Source organism: Pollicipes pollicipes, unplaced genomic scaffold (assembly GCF_011947565.3).
Source record: "Pollicipes pollicipes isolate AB1234 unplaced genomic scaffold, Ppol_2.1 Scaffold_4295;HRSCAF=5057_pilon_pilon_pilon, whole genome shotgun sequence".
NCBI classification, from domain to species: domain Eukaryota; kingdom Metazoa; phylum Arthropoda; class Thecostraca; order Pollicipedomorpha; family Pollicipedidae; genus Pollicipes; species Pollicipes pollicipes.
Window position 1 is genome coordinate 16,528,139 of NW_023596461.1, and position 21,644 is coordinate 16,549,782.

Below are 21,644 nucleotides of genomic sequence, written 5' to 3' on the forward strand. Positions count from 1 at the left end.
CCGTCACCGATCCACATCCTCCCAAATCCCCTGTCCTGACTCCGCCACTTATCTTCATCCTCCCACATTCTCTCTCCGAGTTCCGTCACCGATCGTCATCGTCCCAAAGCCACTGTCCTGGCTCTGCCCCCGATCCCCATCTTGCGTGGCCTAACCCACTCCGCTGACCCCGGCTCTGATCGGCTCCTCCCTCTCCCGGTACGCTGCCTCCGCCACTGCGTGGGAATGCCAACTATGCCAAGGCGTCGCTGCGGCAGCGAACGCCACTCGCTGCCCAGCTGCCGCCGTTGTCGCCCGTGCCCCGCCAGCTCCAGAACAGCCGGTAAGCGTGCGCCGACGGTACGGCGCCAGCCGTGGTTCACACACGGCAGGCGCCGGCGGCACACCAGCCGTGGTTCCCTTCTGGGATTTCACTGCACTGACCCGTGACGGGCAGTATTGGATGGGATTTAAAAATGGACTAACCAGAACGGACTCGTCCGCAATGACTGAGTACTTGGTCTCGATTTGAAATTCGAACCTGTAGTTCTGACTTAAAATGTAATGCTACGCAGATTCTCAGAGGTTTGTGATGCTTTCTGGGTGCCGCATGCCCATAGATAATGTAGAGAAAGCTACCAAAATTAACCGACGTAAATGGCAATGTCCACCTGAACTGTGGCGGCAACAGTTCGAGGTCGGCTTAGGAACACAGCTCACAAAGCAATCATCTGCCAACATTACTTAAGCTCTCGGGACTGGACTGGATTGCCAGATTACCTACGTACCTGTTCTTGCTTCATTGTGGAAGTGAGTGGTACGCGACGCCTGTGGTTAACGAGTGTCGAAAACCTTAATCATTGTCCCGAAATGAAATGTTTGACGGTAAACGTGCGATCGTGGTGAACGTGGTCACGACTGCGTGAGGAAAAAGTCATTTGGAATTGGTACGTTTAGGTGCGTGTTTCTCATGCTGCATTGGAATGCATCAGTTGCTAATAATTGTGCAAGGAATGTGACCGCCCATTCGGTGGTTACGGCCTAGATACCCATCAGAATAGGCGACTACGCTGTAAGCAGAGGCGATTTTCCAAATTTCTTCGGATGGTGATCTCCATTCCACCAGTCTCGAAGTCAACCGCAAAATTCAACCCAAGCCATTTAACACTTGAGTGTAAGACGCAATCGAAAGTTTTATCACACTGAGCAAGTTTTGCTTTCAGCACAAAACAACCACCATAAGGTTTCGGTTTTGTCATTGAGAAACAACATGTAACCGCGGCGCCGAAGCCGGCATGATCTGGAGCGAGCCGGCTTATCTTCGCTCGGCTCGACCGTATCGACCATCGGTCACTTCGATAGCGCTGAACAAGTACGGCAGGTACACGCAGAGGCGGCACCACGGGACAGGCATCCCGACTGCATCCGGAAAGAACGCCACGCCGTGGCGTAGAATGGCAATGGACAAACGCAAACTACTCTCCCTCATTCACGAGCCGACGGTAGCCGTCAACGCGCGATGAATAGAACCGCCAGCTTGAGGTGACGGCCCACGTCATGCTGATTCCCCGCCTCCTGTGACTCTCACCGTGACTCAGCAGCGGCGCCGCGCGCGTTTCTCCGCATCGCCGCGCACGCCGCCTCAATTAGGATTAATTTCCATGCGCGAGGCGTTGCAGCCTCAGACCGCCCGTGGCGCGCCTCAAAGGCGGTTCTCGCTTCCGGTGCTCGGCTCGTTACAAGCGAGGTCCGCCATATGCAGGACGTGAGGATCCCGTGCGGTTCACCATCACGAGACCGGCACCCTGAGGGCTTGTTTGTTTGTGTACTCATGCAGACGGTCAATGGTCAACAGGTAGCACTTCACTGATAGATGAAGTCAATTGGTAAAGCGCAAAGCTTGCAGGTGGTCTGGGGTGACGCAACTATGCATGACAGCAGCGAAACAGCTTTGAATTGTGGGACTCAAGCTCTTGTCTCCGCACGAAATATCCTCTAAGACTCCGGAGATCAACATCAAGTTTTATGCTGAGCTCAACACCTAGTTCTATGCGGAGCTCAACGCCTAGTTCTATGCTGAGCTCAACGCCTAGTTCTATGCTGAGTCCAACGTCTAGTTCTATGCGGAGCTTAACGCCTAGTTGTATGCTAAGCCCAACGCCTACTTCTATGCGGAGCTTAACGACTAGTTCTATGCTGAGCTCAACGCATAGTTTTATGCTGAGCTCAACGCCTAGTTCTATGCGGAGCTTAACGCCTAGTTCTGTGCTAAGCCCAACACCTACTTCTATGCGGAGTTCAACGCCTAGTTCTATGCTGAGCTCAACGCATAGTTCTGTGCTGAACCCAACGCCAAGTTCCAGATGTCGACAAGTGCAGTTGTGGTCGAGGCTAGAGGCCGAACCGGCTTTGCTTGAGTCATGGTAATCTATTCAGCTGGGCCGGTTCGATCTGGCCGGTCATCGCGCACCCTAGAAGCAAAGATATTCATAGCCACTGATCGCATATTTACGCCGGTTGCAACAACAGAAATAATATTTCTTTAGAGCTTGCTTTGTATAAAGTTGTAGGTACTTGCTTACAGGTCCCTGCAAGCACTGCAATTTGAACAGAATGTAATTTTCCCAATCTGATCAGCAAGAAAATAGTCCAACGATCAAAATAGTATCATTCCAAGTGGCCTGAAGGACGCTCGTCAAGCCTCATGCAAATCTCGTCGATCCGGCGTCGTAAGACGCAGATCAACTAATTCAGACAAAGGAGAAAACGAACCAATGTATTTGGAAAAGCATGAGCGAATGCGTGCATTTGGTTGTGCGTGTTCGTGGGCTAGTATGGATGCACCCGTTTTTGTAATTTTTTTCAGGATTTGTGAGTTATCGGGAACTAGAGCTGGACAAGACGTAAAACCACCTGCACGGTTTACGCAAATCGATTTGTCTACAGTCACGTAAGCAGGGTGTGCGAGCACTCGGGAAACGGCTGTGAAACTTTTCGTAACCGACTTCGAAACAGCGCGCGTTATTGATGACTGTATAGGTCAGCGAACCAATTTGTCGTGAGTAGCGTCTGCCGAAAATGATTAAGTTTTCCCAGCGCATTGGGCGCCGTCACTGAAGACTTAGGCCGGAGGGCGTATTCCGGCACTGTCGCACTACACAAATGAGGGGCCTCGCAGTGACGTCACAGCGGCCAAACCACGGAGCAGAAAACTTAGACAAATTCCTGTAAGCAAAACACGCCACTGTCGGCGAACAGTGGGTGACCTAAGCTTTTGACAAGTGTAGTAGGTTGGGTAGTTGTTTTGAGCAAGTTACGCACGCAGACGATTTGGACATGTGCCGTACTCCATGCACGGGAGATTTTAACTGAGGTTCATTGTGGTGTAGTTCTTAAAGCATGCGTCAGCGTTGGACGGTTTGCATTTACCGTATTTTTACAAACTACTTGAGACTTGAAATCCGTTGGGTTGAATTTTTCTCCGGGATTTTAATGCGACAGAGCATTTCAAAGGCCTCGATTTAACGTTGGGCCGCAATCACGGCATTTTAAATTTTGTGGGCTCCTGTACCTCGTTACATTATTAAAATATAGTGTAACCATTCTAAGTTGCCCAATTTCATGGATGGCAATTGTCAAGCTTTGCCAAGCCCTAGGCCAGCTAGTTTTCATCCCATAAACCAGCGCAAACACTTAACATCAGTGCATTTCTGCATGTCAAGCCCATGAAGAGAGATATTCGAACACAGCGATAGGCGATATACGCATGATTTCCGACAGGTGGCTTGCTTTACGCGCTTACGCTTTGTGTGGCTTCATGGCTACAACATGATATTGATAGGGTCGGACCGTCAGCCGACGGGTTTCAACGCGCTTCAAATGGGCAAAGCATGCAAATACAAACATGAAAATACAGGTTGTCGGGTGAAACTATTGTAAATTTATAACAACGGGAGTGATGATCACACTTTTACATAACAAGTTCAAGCAAGTGTGCAAATAAAAACAAGTACCTCTAGACGCACGTGTATGTGTGTGCAGTCACGAGCACGCCTGTAACACACCAGCAAGTTTGTAGTGCGAACCTGGCGAAAGAAGTACTGAAACAACGCATTGCTGTTCAACTGCTACCAACCAGCTCTCCAAAGTCTTAGCATTAAGCTACGCAGTCTTCCTGGGCTTTCATGCCTATACCCATCAATCATGTCGCGTTCAATGCAGGCTAGACTGCACTACATCTAACAGTTGGCAGTCTGCACCTGCCAAGTGGCAGCCAAATGCATTTACACAAAGGTATCCACATTTACACCAGCTGGTACTAAGCCACGCCGATGGGGATGGCATGTCAACAATTTAGCATCGGACTGCAGCTCTTGCGATAACAGTCGGCTAGCATGAATTACAAAAAAAAATATGAACTGGCTTTAGTAACTATCATTTCTCACAAAAAGTCCTACAAAGATCCACTTCACTGGACCTCGTCTTCCGGCCAGCAAGGCACCGAACTGACCCGCACAGAACTGAACAAGCAGCAGTTGAGCTAGTGATAAGCTAACGTAGGCGCCGGTTGTTGTTTCCGCAGGATATCTTATACTCATGTCATTGGGTGACTCTATGAAGCATGTTGACATTAAATGCACCTAATAAAAGAACGAAAGGTGATATTTATTTACCCGCTCCAAAAGTGGAAATAGTTATTGACGCTATCCATTCGATGCAACACTCCGTGACAAACAATCCGCATGTGAGACGAGACGATCTTGCCACCATTGCTGTTTATTTTATATACCCTCAGCAATAGCATGCTTGCGGCAGCTCAAGTAGTGAGTGAGTAGTCTGGTATGGATATTCTCATTACTGCGACAGTCGACAATTGTAAATATGTCAGCACTCGGATTTTGTAGATAGCAGACAATCTTTCACTGACTTTGGTATCGGATATGTGAATGTGGGATGTCTCTACCATGTAATATCCTCTGGTTCCTGGCTGAGATTTGGCAAATTCAGATCAGGACGAAAAAAATATTGTATTTGGCGCTTAGAAATTGCAGTAGCAAATAGTGCATTTATTTTGCAAAAAAGGATTGTCATCAATGCTCCATACTGATTATTTTAACACTCTGAACCGGTTTCTAAGCCTTCTGAAACGTGCTGTGCTTCCCATCTCACCATTTTAATTTGTGCCCTTTGGCTTACGGACACGACATTATGAATGATCGGCGCAAGATTCAACTCATACTGGCAAACAAATTTATTCAGTTCATGGCTCGAAGCAGTATTTTTCTAACGAGTCGACTCGGGTCGCGGTTTTCACCAGAACGATTGGCTCGTGAGCCAATCCGGGATTCAGCTCGATCGCGCGCAAGTCTGGTGACGTGAGACGGTGACGTCAGACGGTTACATAGTCGACACGTCGCTTCTGGTCTGAGTTAGATATCCCTAGATGGTTAGATGTTAATATCTCCAGCGATGGGCTCTCCAGACGCGGTAGACCTTTTGGTGCTCGCCGCTAGAAAAACAGCATTCAAACAGCCCCTACCTCAATAAATTTGAACGGCCTTGTGCCCGTCTCACGCTCGCGCGCACGCGCAACGCAACCAACCATTTGTTTCGACTTTCGACGTGCGTGTGTGCGGCGACCTTCAGCTTCAAGGTAACATTTTGTTTACGCAAGAGCTGTTCGCGTTCTGTGTGCGCAATAGGCACTCATCGTCATTCCCACCCGTCTAATGTTTGACCTTCGGACTGCAGGTCGCAGCGAGCATGTGATGTCATTCAGGCTCGGTCTTCACAAATCACAGCTTTGAATGCACGTCCTCTCCTCCGACCACGGAGGAACCAGATCCTGCTGGCTCCCTATTTACTGTTCGGATCCAGCGACCATCCAATAAGATGCACGGCCCCTGTGAAATGCATTGAAATGCTCCATCGCCTTGCCGCTTGTCACACAAAACTTCAAAGTGACACACAATATACGGTTGGAGCTGTCTCAGAAACCTCGCTGAGCGTTATGCGCGAATGGTGTTGGGACCGGAACCCGCTAAAATGGCGTGTTGTGGAGGCCCTGGGTGACCAGTGTAGTAGCGTACTTCTGGTCTGTCGGACCATTTTTGCCGTCATATTTTAAGGCACCACGAACGACGCGACGCCGCGATTCTTGTACACCATGGTTGAACAAGCATCTTCTTTCGCGTGAAATACTCCTGGCTGGCGTTACATTTGCCTGATTCCCACCGCTGTTTCCAGTACAGTTTGCCCCTTCCACTCTGCTATATGGCTGGCGTGTCATGCAGGACCTCGCCTTTCGCATTCACTCCCCAGGCGTTGAAGAGACATCGACCAGCGGCAAACTAATATGCGCTCGGCCTCCCGGCGCTGGATTTCGCCCAGTCACTGCGCCGTCGGGCGCCATGCGAAAGTGCCGCGTCATGCTGAGGTGCGGTGACGTCACCCGGCATAGGAGGCAGTTGGAGGCGGCCCGCACCTGCCTGGATCAGGGACGCACCCAGCGGCCAGACGCCATGACGCATGAGCCGCGCTCATCGCAGCCCCTCGAGGTGTCCGGACGGATTATAGCCGAACCGGAAGCTGAAACTTCGCTTGGTGTAGCGTTTATTTGTATGCATGCTTCCCAGACGTCTTGTCGCGTTGATGTTGACTTGTGTCTGCGATTCATGTAGTCAAACCACCCAGCCCTTGTCCCCCGCTGGGATCGCCTGTGTGCGCCACTGGCCGCCCTGAGTCAGGACGCACATTCTACCGCTCGCAGTGCGTTGACCTCCGGACTCTATTGGAAAGGAGAGGTGGGGCGGCTGAATGAGAGGTCGTTGGACCAGGGACGCAGCTTTTGAAACGCTGGAAAGTCAGAGCTATGAATGGCGGAGGCAACCGCAAAGGGCGGCTAGTTCACTCACATTCACCTCTCTCCTTCCTCTGAAAAACGCAATTTGAACTGCAGCATTTGCAGAAGCGACGTATACATCGCGTTCACCGGCATCCTCAACAGCTCGATTGTGCTCGGCGAAGCCCCGTGGTAAAGGAAAGCTGTGAGAAGTGGAAAACTGGAGAAACTCTAGTGCCTTTATGTGCCCCGGGCATCACTGTGATGAAAGTCCCGAAACGACCCAACCGTCGCGAATGAGGAAGATGACAGGATGACCCGTGGCCGTCACAGCGGCGCTTCATCACAATGACTGTCACAGCAGTGGGGTGTTGGGAGATGAACACTCACGAAAACAACACTGACGGATAAACAGGAGACAGGCAAGGGAAAGGGAAAGTTGGTGCCTACGCTCGACGACTTATGTAAACTCTGCCAGGCGTGGTTGGTTTAGCGTCTGTTGCTTATTTACTGGCTGTTTTGTCGTACAAACCGACTGGGTTGTAAAGAACAACAAATCCTCGTTCTATGCGCTGTGCCCTGTCTGACATTTCCACCAGCATTCCTCTCACCTCAGTTGCTCTGAACTGGGTGAATGGCATCATCAATTTTTTTTCGAGCGCTGATCAATCGTTTCAAGCTTATAAGATCATACCATCTCTTCAGCATCTCGCCCAGCCGTTGAAAGGAAGTGTTCCATATTTACACGGAGTTTTAAACTGAAATAGCATCTTGAAAACCTTTCAGTGCTGTACACAATCCTGACCTTAAGACGTAAGCCTCTCTGGTTTCTGAACCACACGCCCGCGAAAATGGGGAAAGGCATATCGGGAAGAATATTTCAAAGTCACCTTGGCATTCACGACGCCAAAGTAACCTCTTTCAAATCCTGCCATTCCATAAGCCCGGTGGCGATCAAGGCCAATACAAATATCATTGTCGAGGCTGTCATATCTGGCGTTCGTGGGTGCGATTGCCAGATATACCGGCAGTCCATTGGCTCTCAGCCGAAGTTGTTCAATGTACGAAGACTTATTGAGGACGCATTGAGCAGCATATTTACTAAACAGACTTGTCCTGTCTAGAGCAGCCGCTTCCACGTAAAAACCATACCAGTAGTTAATATGCGAATATAATATACCAATAATATACCAAAAGTGAGCTTGCTTAATCCGATCCGATGTTTGCTTCAATATCTTCAAGCGTGAAACATTCCTTTAACTTGTTGGCCCACATTGTGCCCAGCGTCAGTATCGCGTCGGTATTTTTCACCGTTTGTGTTTGTATATCAATCCACATTTCATAATGCCAAAAATCGGAAGCTTTCCCAAGGAACGAACAACTGACTTATGATTGAAAACTCATGTCTGAGTTGTAGCCGACGGGCTGAGAGTGTCTCTGCTGACATTCTATCCATCAAAGATCGGTCAGAACCGCCTCTCTGCAGCATGGCGGCTTCGCTACCCGCAACGGACGGAAATTTTGAACCAATATTTCTCAGTTGAGACAGCCGAATGTCATTGCTAAAACTTCAGCAGAATAAGACTGTTCCAGATTGTTGCCGCGTCCTACGGAATGGCATCAGTAGTGGGACCAAAAGTGTGGGGTAACGTATAGCCTTATAAGTCGTTTCTGTTCATCTTACGCCCGTTGACCCAATGACAAAGTGCGTGACAGTAAAGTGGTGTTCGGACGTGCTCCCTGTTGAGTTACGAGATCCACCGGGCATGACTGGGCGTCTGGGCGGATCCTGTTGTTGGTTTCCTCCAGTTAGTTCTTGTTCCTTGAAATAAATAAGAGCAAAGGATTATGCTACTTATACCGCTTTATTTACTTTTATATATTTTCGTTAATACCGCTGAATCGTACACCGTAGTCATTACAAACCCACCGCATGCCAGGAGCCATATCAGACATGGAAAACGCGCGCGCCATGTGCGTCTTGTCTCGTGCCGCCCTGGCGCGAGGGTGGGCATATGCTACACGCGCGTCTCGTGCCGTTTCAGACATGGGAGTCGACATCTACTACATGCCTCTGAGCGCGCCCTGCCGCTCCGTGCTGCTCCTGGCCAAGGCCATCGGCCTCGAGGTCAACCCCAAGATCGTCAACATCATGGCCGGGGACCAGAAGAAGCCCGAGTACATCAAGGTGGGGGCACCGGTCGTCCTCACCCATCTGGACATGTCCTGGTGTGGGATGCCGCACACACTCCGCCCCGTCTCCCGTCAGGGTGGCTGTGGATCGCGCCGCGCAGCGCGGGTACTGAAGTGGGGATGTGGTGATGCGTTTCCCAACCAGGAACATTTCGGCCGGAGGTGTTCGAGGGAGTTTTCCCGCTTCGGACGCCAGCGGTGGCGTAATCGCGTGGTGATCCTTTCCCCAAGGAGGTGTGGGGCGATGCGCCGAAAAGCCAAGCCAAACCTAAAGGTGCCTTGCGTCAAATGGCTGCAAAGGTGGTTCTTAAAGGAGCCGAAATTACCAAACATTTTAATTCATTTAAAGATGCGAGCATATCATGGACCGCTCAGACCAAGCAAGTAGAGTCGAGCATCACCGTGTCGATTTCTATAATGATTGACCAATAAAATATTCGTTGTCAGATGAACCCGCAGCACACCATTCCAACGATGGACGACGACGGCTTCTACCTGTGGGAGAGGTGAGCAGGTGGAGGAGGGCGGGGGGGGGGGGATGCCACGCTCAGGGTCGGCCGATGCTGCAACACCTGCTTGTGGCCTCCACGCCGCCTGGCGTTTTCTGTGAGCGGATGACGCCACCCATTTTGTCACAGCCGCGGCGCGGGGTCAGCACGGCACCGGCAATACGCGCACGAAACTGTGCGCAGCCGCGGCCGGCGCCGCGTGTCCGATTACCCGCACGACATGGCATTGTTCCAGATCAGTCGCCAGGGAATTACCTCAGGCTGGCCTGCACCAACAGCCGCTATAATTGTCACGCCTCACGTCCGCGTGCTGCGTCAGCACGGGCGGGTCCACGCGACCCACGTTCCTCTTACGTACTTCAAAGAACTGCGGCGCCCTTACGGTGGCCGCCTGATGAGAGCCGCTTTACACGGCTGTTAGACCTGAGCTCGAGTGTGCCGTCCGCCGCCCGGCGCCGACGCTGGCTGTGACCGTGTGCCTCCAGCCGCGCCATCCTGTCCTACCTGGCGTCCAAGTACGGCGGCGCCAGTCTGTACCCGTCCGACCCGAAACAGCGCGCTGTCGTCGACCAGAGGATGTACTTCGACATGGGAACCCTCTACGAACGGTTCGGCAAGTGCATCGTGAGTTCCGACCGTCCGCGCGATCCTCGGTGTGCCACGGGCGACCGCCCGGGCGACCCTCGGTGTGCCACGAGCGACGAAGTTATAGGTTATGCAATCATCTCACCTAAATTATGTTGGTGATATCGGACACACTGTCCTCTCAATACATCTGATTCGGAGTGCAAACCCAGGTTAATTACACCAGTCATAAGGCGCGGGCGCCCAGACTTCGGCACGGCCCTGACGCGAGTGTGCACTGATCGCTAAATGAGTCCACTATTTACGCTTGTGGTCAGAGGCTTGCGTCTTTGTTGTTTGCAAGGACGTCGGGGGACTTAGGTCTGCACGCTGGCAATATTCGTGCAAAACAGGGCGGAGCAATGTGGCTGGACGGCTGCGCCATCTATGGCCGACCTCACGCACTGTCTGCGGTGACAAGCTCCGAGTAGAACCACACTCAAGCGGCCGTTGGCGCAGCCGTTTATAAACGCGGCGGCCGGTGGCGCAGCCGTTTATAAACGCGGCGTCGCATCCGATGTGATCGCTCCGGTCGTATCACACCGCTGATCTGTTCCAGTACCCTTTGATGTTCCACGGGGCCAAGACTGTCGACAAGGACGCCATCGATAAGCTGAATGAGGCCCTGGGCTGGCTGGAGGGCTTCATCGGCGACAACAAGTACGCGGCCGGGAACACTCAGACTGTGGCCGACTTCGCGCTCGTCTCCACTGTCGCCAGCATTGAGGTCAGTCAGAGACGCTTCTGTGTTCTTGAGCGCGGTGGAGAGTGTGAGCAAAGGTCCGAGCTGACAGGCCGGCCGGGCCCGTCACGACCTCGGCCTGTACACCGCGCCCACTCGACCGCGCGTATTTGGCGTCCAGGCAGGCCACCTGCGTTTGATGTGCATCGTTTGCCTTTCCCCTATCTCGCGAACCTGCTCCGTGGCGGTACAATATCCTGTGAGGAACATATCTCGCTGTCTCCTCTGGCCCTCGCATTGTCCAGACGTCATCTCCGCGCTTTCCATACCCTTGAATGGGAGTGTTCTATCCCTAGGTGCATTACCGCCTTGGGTGACGTGGCTAATCCTAAAAGCATCCCGGACAATGAGACTTCTGCTTGAAGTCCGTTATTGCCGCGAATAATGTGATTATTCATATGTTCTTTTGAATGGGGTGGTTCTTCACATGTTCTCTTGAATGAGAGGGTTCTTGACCCATTGACCCAAATTTCTCGCCAGTCTTCTCCTCATCCCCCCAATACTGGCGCTGGACATTGTTCCCAATGAGTGGCGACGGCTGGTAACCTCCATACAATAGAACGCAGTTTACAGTACAGGAGTAAAAGCCGGGAGATTTTCAAGCTCAGCGACAAGAGAGCGAAAGGAAGAGGGAGAGTTGCGCTGTTGACAAGTTTTGCATTTCACATCTTTGTTTGCGTGCAATTGGATAAAGATGGCTTAGTGCTACCAATGATATACCTTTACGCATGTATCTACCTGGTCTAGAACTGGACATGATCTCCAGTTTTCGTACCTCCATGCAAAACCCGACCAAACTGGACCCTCGCTCGTACAACGCATGAACGTAGTTATGCTTTTCCCACTTTCACCAAAGCCTTCCGCTCAGAATGTGGATGGCAGCCGGGAGATATCGAAAGTCTATTATAAGCGACGCCCGTTTACCGGCTGACCGAGACCTTCCGACTGCCGCAGGCCACAGAGGTCGTCGACCTGGGACCTTTCCCCAAGGTCCGCTCCTGGCTGGCCAACTGCAAGTCCGAGATGGCCGGCTACGCGGAGCTCAACGACGACGGGGCAAAGTCGTTCGGCGGCTTCTTCAAGCAAGCCCAGGCAAAGGCGGCGGCTTGAGCGCGGTTTTGCGCCCCTCGGTGATCACAGGTGGCAGCACTGCGGCATGCTTGCCTCGTCTCGCGTGGTGACACCTTCGTCACGATCTGTTCACGCAGCGTAACGCGGCCATGGCGTCATTTACACTGTATTTATCATCTGGTGATGTTGAATCCCCGTGTAACATCACCTTTCCCAAAGTTCGCAATTCTGTTATAAAAACTGTTCGTCTGGTTTTCATTTTGGCTGTTCTCCGACCACGAGTGCTGTGGTCAATGCATAAGTTCTCTCCATGAAGACCCCATTACCGCCTCGAACCACTCACCCAGAGGCTGTGCGGTCAGTTGGCCGGACTCCCTGCCAAGACAGTTGAGTGTGTCTGCCGCGCGATGGAGGTCGGGTCGGGTATGAACAAATCCTCGCTTTCTTTCAATCATGGTCTTTTTCACCTTTTTGAGTTTTCGGAGAGACAGAGACACCGGGAAAAACAAGAAGTACGGACGGCTGCATCTTTTCTGAGTCGTGCTGATATTACGCTTCGGGCGGAATTCTCTCGACGGAGTAAGACTAACATAGGACCTCTTAAAGACGTCTGAGCCAAGACCTCAGACCCCGCAGCAGTACGGTGAAGAGTTTGTTCCAAATCAGGGAGTGTGAAGCTTTGCTTTTAGATGGGTCAGCTTTACAAAGGACGGATAACTTTCAGTTCCTTTCAGTCCAATTCAATTCTTACATCAAATTGTTATATTCCGTGTCCATGTTTTATTAGTTAGGCGCACTGTGTAGTAGGCAGAATCGAGATGTTGGTGAAAAATGGCGCCTAATTCTTCTTCATATCGACATGCAAAAGATCATGCGATTACGTCCAAAATTGATAGTTACGACAACAGCGGTCAGGCCGGTGCCCTACGTGCCATTTGAAACAATGGAATGTCGGTGCTCTTACTAGCGCGTTTGTGAGGCACAACAGCTAGACCGCTTCAGCACGCTCCCGTCTGCACATCGAACCAGCAAGCGCAGGCGCCATGTAACACTCACTGGTACAACAAGCACGGTTCAAAAGGCGAGGACACGTACTGAGACCTGTTAACCTCACAGTGCCGGCCCTGCCCCACCCGCGAGGTGGCGTCAGCTGCGGGAGTGGTGACCCACCTGACCCCACAGCACCGGCCCCGCTCCGCCCTTGTGGTGGCGGTCAGCTGCGGGAGTGGTGACCCAGCTGACCCCTGACCCCGCAGCACCGCCCAACAGGAAATACCACATCGGAATAGTTTCCATTTCGTTGAGCGAGGATAGCACTTGTCTCAGTGGTGCCAGTGGTCGAACAAGCCAGCCCGCGCATCAGTGGTTCACGTGCCTGGGCCGGGCCGGTCCGTGTCCCGGCAGCCCACGTGTCTTGGCCAGGCCGGCCCGCGTCTCAGTAGTCCACGTCTCTGGGCCAGGCCGGCCCGTATCTCAGTAGTCCACGTGTCTCAGTAGTCCACGTGTCTCGGCCGGGCCGGCCCGTGTCTCAGTAGCCCACGTGTCTTGGCCAGGCCGGCCCGTGTCTCAGTAGTCCACGTGTCTTGGCCAGGCCAGCCCGTGTCTCAGTAGTCCACGTGTCTTGGCCAGGCCGGCCCGTGTCTCAGTAGCCCACGTGTCTTGGTCAGGCCGGCCCGTGTCTCAGTAGTCCACGTGTCTTGGTCAGGCCGGCCCGTATCTCAGTAGTCCACGTGTCTCAGTAGTCCACGTGTCTCGGCCGGGCCGGCCCGTGTCTCAGTAGCCCACGTGTCTTGGTCAGGCCGGCCCGTGTCTCAGTAGTCCACGTGTCTTGGCCAGGCCAGCCCGTGTCTCAGTAGTCCACGTGTCTTGGCCAGGCCGGCCCGTGTCTCAGTAGCCCACGTGTCTTGGTCAGGCCGGCCCGTGTCTCAGTAGTCCACGTGATTGGGCGGGGCCAGCTCGTAGTCGCCGTCGTAGATGGCGAACAGGTCGTTGGGGCGCCGCGGCCGGGCCGGCTCCCGGCTGACAGTCCGCTCCAGGAGGCGTCGCTTCAGCTCGTGCGGACACGTCACCTGGATGAAGTCCTTTCCCGGCTCTCGGCGCCGCTCCCTGCCGCGCGACAGGCCAGGTCACGCCAGGTCACGTCAGATCACCCCAGGTTACGCCAGGTCACGTCAGGTCACGCCAAGTTATGCCAGGTCACGTCCGGCGCGCAGACATTGGCGTTCTCCAACGAGAAGGCTAGGTCAGTTCAGCCCAGATCTTTGAGATGACTGAATTACAGGCAGACTGGTTTGGACACATGCTCCACGTGGCTCAGAACATGAAATACATGTCTGGTATCGGTCTGAGCCTAGTTGCAACCTCTTCCTTCTCCACACGTTCACAGCCTTGCCCACTCCAGCCCAGTGTGTCACTGAGCGACGACATGCGGTCGACTCACAAGCGCAGCACGCAGAGCAGGTAGTAGACATAGGAGAGCAGCAGCGTGGGGAGCGTGAGCGCGGCGGCGATCCGGGCCCAGGGCAGCACGCGCGCCGGCGCCGGCGAGCGGTCCCAGTAGCGGTCGCAGGCCAGGTACCAGCACGTGACGTGGCTGAGCTCCGCTGCCGGCACAGGCGGCCAACGACACGCGATGAATGCAGCCGACGACGGGTATTTTGCCACAGTATTCCGCACATCTGTACGTGATCAACGGACAGCAGGCAAGCGGCCGACAGCATAGAAATATAGTGGTGGTGCACTCGGATACAGATATTCTAGCAGCAGCTTTGTGCTTGATTCCGGTGGAATTGGATTGAACTTTGGAATAAACCAAACTTTTGCAAAGTCCGGCTAGCACTGATTTCCTGGAACTTTTATTGTGAGTCAGAGTTGCAGCTGGAGTTAGGTCAATCAAATCACTGGTAAGTCGAATACAATACAAATGCAGGTAATAGGGTATACTAGCCATCGGCGTCGCATACATGTTAACCAAAAGCCGAACAGTTGCACATAGCCCTGTTCTCAGCAAAACAAATGCTCCAGGTGCTTTTGTGGCACCTAAAGAAGGGGTTATCTCCTGAAAAATTACTCTCGCGGAAATGGTGTCGTCAAAACCGATCCAATCTACGTTCCAGAAATTATTTTGATATTTTTACATTACATTACACATACGCATTATTGTTTTTATATTGCTAAACTGCAATTCCAAATACATTCTAGACTTCATTTTGAAAATGGGTCGCATCTCGAGTCGGGATCGGCCTCTGCTCAAAGCTGCGCTGTGTTCTTCGGAATAGCAGTCGAAACCAGCCTTATGCGCTGCAGATACGGATGAGCTGACACAGATAAACACTAGCCGACACAAGTCGGCGCGACTGAGTTAAAATGTGTGGCCTCAGGCGGGGTCATGAGTCATGCGTTGAGGTCAGATGTGAGTCCTTCGGCGAGGTTGGATGTGTCCTCCGGCGGGATCATTAGGAGTCTTCCGATGGGGTCAGATGCGAGTCCTCCGACAGGACCAGATATGACTCCCCCAGCGGGATCAGATGTGAGTCCTCCGGCGGGGTCAGATGCGGGTCCCCCAGCGGGGTCAGATGTGAGTCCTCCGGCGGGGTCAGATGCGGGTCCTCCGGCGGGGTCAGGTGTGGGTCCCCTGGTGGGGTCAGATGTGGGTCCTCCGGCGGGGTCAGGTGTGGGTCCCCTGGTGGGGTCAGATGTGGGTCCTCCGGCGGGGCCGGATGCGGGTCCTCTGGCGGGCAGTCAGAAATGTCTCAGATATCTTCCTGACGGGAGGGAAATGTGCAAGTCCGCTGCCGCGGTGAGAGTCAGGGTAACAGCGTACCTTGACTCCTGACTCAAGGTCAGGAGTCAAGGTATTACTTTCGGTCTGAATGGTCAGATGCGGCTTCTGCTTACTCCTGTCAAATGCAGACTGTGAGTCAGCACAACCGAACGGCGGCGCTGAGGCATGTCTTGAACGAAGAACCGCATTATGTCTTTATCAAAGCCGTATCGGTTTTATTGCCACCTTGGGCAGTGAGATTACACTCGTCGTCAGAAAGTGGGACAGACTTCACATTTGCCGATGAGAGGATCGGTTACGTCTCCTTGCTGAGTGGCGAGTCAGCAAGTGTAACTGTGGTCGTTTAACGGAATAAGAACACAGAGGGTAATATCGGGAAGCTGAAGTGCCGGCAACTTTCAGCGCCGGTGTCTTTTACGCATCAGCCATACCAAGGCAGCAATACAATTTCTTGACCTCAAAACTTGAATCAAACTGTGGTTCCCGTCGTTCGCGAAATACTCGCGGCAGTTTTACTCACCAGTCTCGCCAGATTATTAATGCAGTTACTTGAGCGCAAAACTTGAGTTCTAAACTACGGTCCGTTTCGTTCATGGACCATCGGAGGTCCCAGCCGGTGCCGCGCCATGGCAGCAGTTGTTTATGGAATTCAACTCTCAAAAACTGGATCGAAGTTTCGCCACCATTTAAAAATATAATCACGTTTGAAAGCATATCATGCATTGCACCCACCCGCAAAATGTGGGGTGCGACGCAACGACTTCATGCAATTTGTATGCAAGCAGCGCGAAACTGTTGGAAACTAAGATGCTGAAAATGTATGCTGCTCGTGTCCAGCGACCCTGAATGTATTTTAACGAAACCTTAATAGATCCCTGAGACTCTCGTCGCTCGGTGGGGATTCCAAGTAAAGTAACTTACCCTGCATGGTACGAAATTCTTCCGGTGAAAGATCTAAGATGAGAGGCGAAATGCAGTCGTCCACGAGGTCCTGAAAATATTTCAATGCTTATAACCCCGACTATAAGCAAAGCCTAGAGGTCAACATTCAACTTGAGGATCGTGTTAAAGAGCACTCAGGTGGAAACGCGTGAACGATACAAACGTACACATGCAGAAGACTGACTGGCAAACACACTCACTCAAAACAAAACCTGCTGCGGTACGCCGTTCCGGTACACAGCGGTACGACAAACATCTAATTTTCAGATACTTTGTGACGAGATTGCCCCGTGCTCTCGTCGCTTTGATTTCGGAAGGCAATGAATAATCCTACCATTTGCCCACCCCACATGCACTCATACACAAGGGGTGCGTTTTTGGAATTGGGCTAGCGGGTCCCCTTTTCATTTATATGGAAAAACAAGTTGGAAATTGTCGTCCCTTTAGTGTGTAAGCCAACTAAAATTAAAACGAGTTGTTCAGTGTATTTGTGAGAAACATTGTCCACATAGATAGTAGTAATAGCCTTATCGTCGGAGAAAAACCAGGATAATGTAGATGTAGATGGGTTGGTATTTCGGTGGCATGCCTTTATCGAAAAAATATCATAAGTGCTATTGTTTGCCAATGCTTCCCCTATTGCTTCGATAAAGGCATGTTGCCGAAATATTAACCTATCTACATCTCCACTACCCTAGTTTTCGTCCGAGGAATAAGGCTGTTACTTCTGTCTCACCTATGAAAATTAAAAAAGCATCATGGCTGCTTCTTTTGTCATGTTGTGCAAAGACGCTCGGCTCGCTCAGAGTTTGATATGATCTATAAAATTTCATGCCAGACGTCAGTGCCTATGGGTACATACGCCTCTCATACAAGAATCTTGGGGCTATTCACAGAAGTAGGCTTCGTAATTTTAATTAAGAGCATTATCAAGTTTGCAGCCGTTCAGCTTTCAGGCAAAGACCGCAGCATCGCTAAAACGCAGCTATTTTCGGTGGACGTTGGTCATATTAAACGGGGTCACACTACGTGTAGCTTCCACGACCCAGCCGTTCTTGGTTTAGGTCACAGCGTCATGTATTCGAGATTGGTTCCGGAAAATTTTACACTGACCTCCTCTCGGTTATAGTCTCCCGGTCTTCCCGGTATTATGGGCGGGTCTATGAGCCAGGCAGCTTTGGAGTCCGTTAAGGAGTTGGAACTGGTTCGTTGGCCTGTACTGTGCAGCTGGTTTCATGTCTTCACCCATTCTGATTGCTGACACTAGACATCAATCATTAAAAGCGTCCTAAAACGGGTGCATTCATGATCTGCACACAGAGCGCATGACCGTGACCCCTGCGCCCCCCCCCCTCCCCCCCTCCCCCTGGCCCGCTTTCTATTCCGTCATAATGTCAGTGTAGCGTCATTGTAATGTTGGGCTGTTGAATTCAGCACTCATTGTCGATCCAATAAGTCAGATTTTCTACAAGCTGTGTTTTCAATCAAACCCAATAGGTGAGGTGAAATCGCAATGGTATTACAGTGTTGGGGGAAAGCCTGTCTCATCAGAATGTTGGGATGCACATACCAGACAGCTGCATTTGTATGGCTCGCTATTTTAATGATTTTGTTTATTATTGCTAAAAGCTGCATGCACCAGCAATCGTTGGCTGCGGGTTATCAACTTCCAGAAATTGTGCTGACAGGCCGAGCTCGACCAGAACACTCGAGGTGAAGACTCTCACAGCCTAGTCAAGGCTCACTGGGCCTGCGCCATCGCTCCTAAAGAGCGCACGTGTATGTACAAGGGCCCCCAATTCGTTGGTCCTTTGGCCAAGAGGATAAAATCTGGTGTATGTGATTCATTGACATCGGGACCGAGGCGTGGAGAGCCCTGGACATGCACTGCAGTGTCGTTACACCGCCGGCGCACCGAACCCTCGCACGACCGCGTCGTTTCGAAAACAACGCGCGGAAACATTTCAGTACAGTTCATGAGGAAAAACTGCAGTTTTCCACCCCAACTGCGACAAAATAAAAAACATCGTTGGACACAGGCCACGAAATGCCTGGTTTGTGTACGTCCCGACAACAGAACGGATATCGTGTTTTTATTTTCGACGATGCTGCGTCTAACTACCTCATCACATAGCACCGCAGTGCGCGAAGTATTTTTAATGTGCGCACGTCCCTCCCCTCCCCCCCCCCCCCCCCCCCTCCTCCCCGGCGAGCATTTACCCGAATGCACGCTTGCCAATTTATGCAATCTGGATAATCGAACAGACTGTTCAGATATGGTTGCTTAAATATTCAAATGTCAAAACCAAACCGAACGCTGGCAAATCTGCCCGGAACTGACAGCTGGTACGAGGCGGATCCAAGCTCATATTTGCACCGCCCGTGGTAAAAAATGTCCTCCGTGAACATTGGCACGGTTGAACCAAGAAAAAAAACACGCCACCGCAGATCGCTCGTCAGTTTTTGGGCTGGTGGTAGCAGAGTTCTGAAGCCAATGGTCGGTGGCTGTATTAAACAAGTGTTCACGGAGGGCCGGTCAAAGAAGATGGCCAGGAGTTTGCAAAGGAATCACGGCCCGTCCAAGACAGGGCCAGACCTTTCCTGGGGTGTTCTAGAAACCGGAACAAAAAGGCCATGCCAAAAGGCCATGCCAAAAGGCCGTTTGCTGCATGGCCATAGCCATGCAGCAAACGCAGGATATGAGAAATCTGACGAGTATCTGATGACCCATAAGACAAACTTTACAGACTTTACTTAAATAAGACAAACTAAGACAAAAAAAGATCTGACGGCTAGACTCTAATTCCTGTACCCAGAGGTAGTACTGCAGCGATAGTTATGCTCTCATCCCTGTACCCAGAGGTAGGACTGCAGCGATAGTTATGCTCTCATTCCTGTACCCAGAGGTACGACTGCAGCGATAGTTATGCTCTCATCCCTGTACCCAGAGGTAGGACTGCAGCGATAGTTATGCTCTCATCCCTGTACCCAGAGGTACGACTGCAGCGATAGTTATGCTCTCATCTCTGTACCCAGAGGTAGGACTGCAGCGATAGTTATGCTCTCATCCCTGTACCCAGAGGTACGACTGCAGCGATAGTTATGCTCTCATCCCTGTACCCAGAGGTAGGACTGCAGCGATAGTTATGCTCTCATTCCTGTACCCAGAGGTACGACTGCAGCGATAGTTATGCTCTCATCCCTGTACCCAGAGGTACGACTGCAGCGATAGTTACGCTCTCATCTCTGTACCCAGAGGTAGGACTGCAGCGATAGTTATGCTCTCATCCCTGTACCCAGAGGTACGACTGCAGCGATAGTTATGCTCTCATCCCTGTACCCAGAGGTAGGACTGCAGCGATAGTTATGCTCTCATCCCTGTACCCAGAGGTAGGACTGCAGCGATAGTTATGCTCTCATCCCCTGTACCCAGAGGTACGACTGCAGCGATAGTTATGCTCTCATCCCTGTACCCAGAGGTAGGACTGCAGCGATAGTTATGCTCTCATTCCTGTGCCCAGAGGTACGACTGCAACGATAGTTATGCTCTCATCCCTGTACCCAGAGGTAGGACTGCAGCGATAGTTATGCTCTCATCCCTGTACCCAGAGGTAGGACTGCAGCGATAGTTATGCTCTCATTCCTGTACCCAGAGGTAGGACTGCAGCGATAGTTATGCTCTCATCCCTGTACCCAGAGGTACGACTGCAGCGATAGTTACGCTCTCTCATCTCTGTACCCAGAGGTAGGACTGCAGCGATAGTTATGCTCTCATCCCTGTACCCAGAGGTACGACTGCAGCGATAGTTATGCTCTCATCTCTGTACCCAGAGGTAGGACTGCAGCGATAGTTATGCTCTCATCCCTGTACCCAGAGGTACGACTGCAGCGATAGTTATGCTCTCATCCCTGTACCCAGAGGTAGGACTGCAGCGATAGTTATGCTCTCATCCCTGTACCCAGAGGTAGGACTGCAGCGATAGTTATGCTCTCATCCCTGTACCCAGAGGTACGACTGCAGCGATAGTTATGCTCTCATCCCTGTACCCAGAGGTAGGACTGCAGCGATAGTTATGCTCTCATTCCTGTGCCCAGAGGTACGACTGCAACGATAGTTATGCCCCCATTCCTGTGCCCAGAGGCAGGACTGTAGATGATCAGAGGATCCGCAGATCGCTTGGCTATTTCCAGCACAAGGACACATAATATAGGTCAACTATTGTTTAAATGCGTACTTTGAAGGTGCGATACCTTCTGATTCACACGTTATCGTTTCATCGGTGTTGTCTTTTTCCCTACTTTGCAACGTTTCTGCGCAGTTCTGGCTTCTCATGGATCTGCTGCAAGCCGTTCACGCTACAACGCGGCAGCAATACGGCAGTACTTCATATCGTGACTTCAGATGCCCGGCACTTTAGTTCTCCTTATGGTGATTCTTGGTACTGAACTTACCTCACACATGATCCTCAGTCGCTCCATTTTGACCGGGTCACACGCCTGATCCGCAAGCGAGCTCTCATTCTGCTCCTCTTCACAATCACTGATGACGTCATCCGTTGACGGAGCCGGGGAGTTATCAAGCCACCACCAGGTGTGAGACCACCACCACCAACTTTCCAAGTCCGGCATGCTGGCATTGTCCGGTGCAGCTTTGTCCATGCACTGGGGCTGTCCGTTTTGCCGTGAATCCACGCACCGACTGCACTGCCGTCTGGTGGCATCATTTAGCACTCTCGCTTCAGAGTATTTTTGCAGGTGGCGCGGTCGAGCCGGTTGCACGGCGTGTGGTTGCCTGGAAGAGGTCTCCACCGGTTGCAAGTCGGTCGTCTCCAGGTCGCTGCGACCCGAAGTTAGCACGTGCGAGTATACGCTGCAGCGTAAGATGCCGCAGAAGTCGGCAGGACACACCAGGGTTTCGTCCTGTCGAAAGAAGACAGACTGCCGTCGTCATCGGTTCCA

General features: G+C 51.8%; 2 protein-coding genes across 2 annotated transcripts; one reads left to right on the forward strand and one right to left on the reverse strand.

The window, feature by feature from the left end:
* The first annotated feature begins 219 nt into the window (after window positions 1-219).
* LOC119097581 (glutathione S-transferase 1) lies at window positions 220-12,410 on the forward strand. Its single transcript, XM_037220625.1, has 6 exons — window positions 220-322; window positions 8,866-9,008; window positions 9,461-9,519; window positions 10,008-10,146; window positions 10,706-10,873; window positions 11,843-12,410. The coding sequence occupies exons 1-6, from the start codon at window positions 226-228 to the stop codon at window positions 11,996-11,998; spliced, it is 762 nt and encodes a 253-aa protein (XP_037076520.1). The 5' UTR covers window positions 220-225; the 3' UTR covers window positions 11,999-12,410.
* Window positions 12,411-13,762: 1,352 nt separating this feature from the next.
* On the reverse strand, window positions 13,763-21,384 carry LOC119096944 (uncharacterized). Its single transcript, XM_037219948.1, has 4 exons — window positions 21,138-21,384; window positions 16,665-16,734; window positions 14,400-14,562; window positions 13,763-14,065 (listed from the first exon to the last, which is right to left on the reverse strand). Exons 1-4 carry the CDS (start codon window positions 21,342-21,344, stop codon window positions 13,885-13,887), a joined length of 621 nt encoding a protein of 206 aa, XP_037075843.1. The 5' UTR covers window positions 21,345-21,384; the 3' UTR covers window positions 13,763-13,884.
* Window positions 21,385-21,644: the final 260 nt, after the last annotated feature.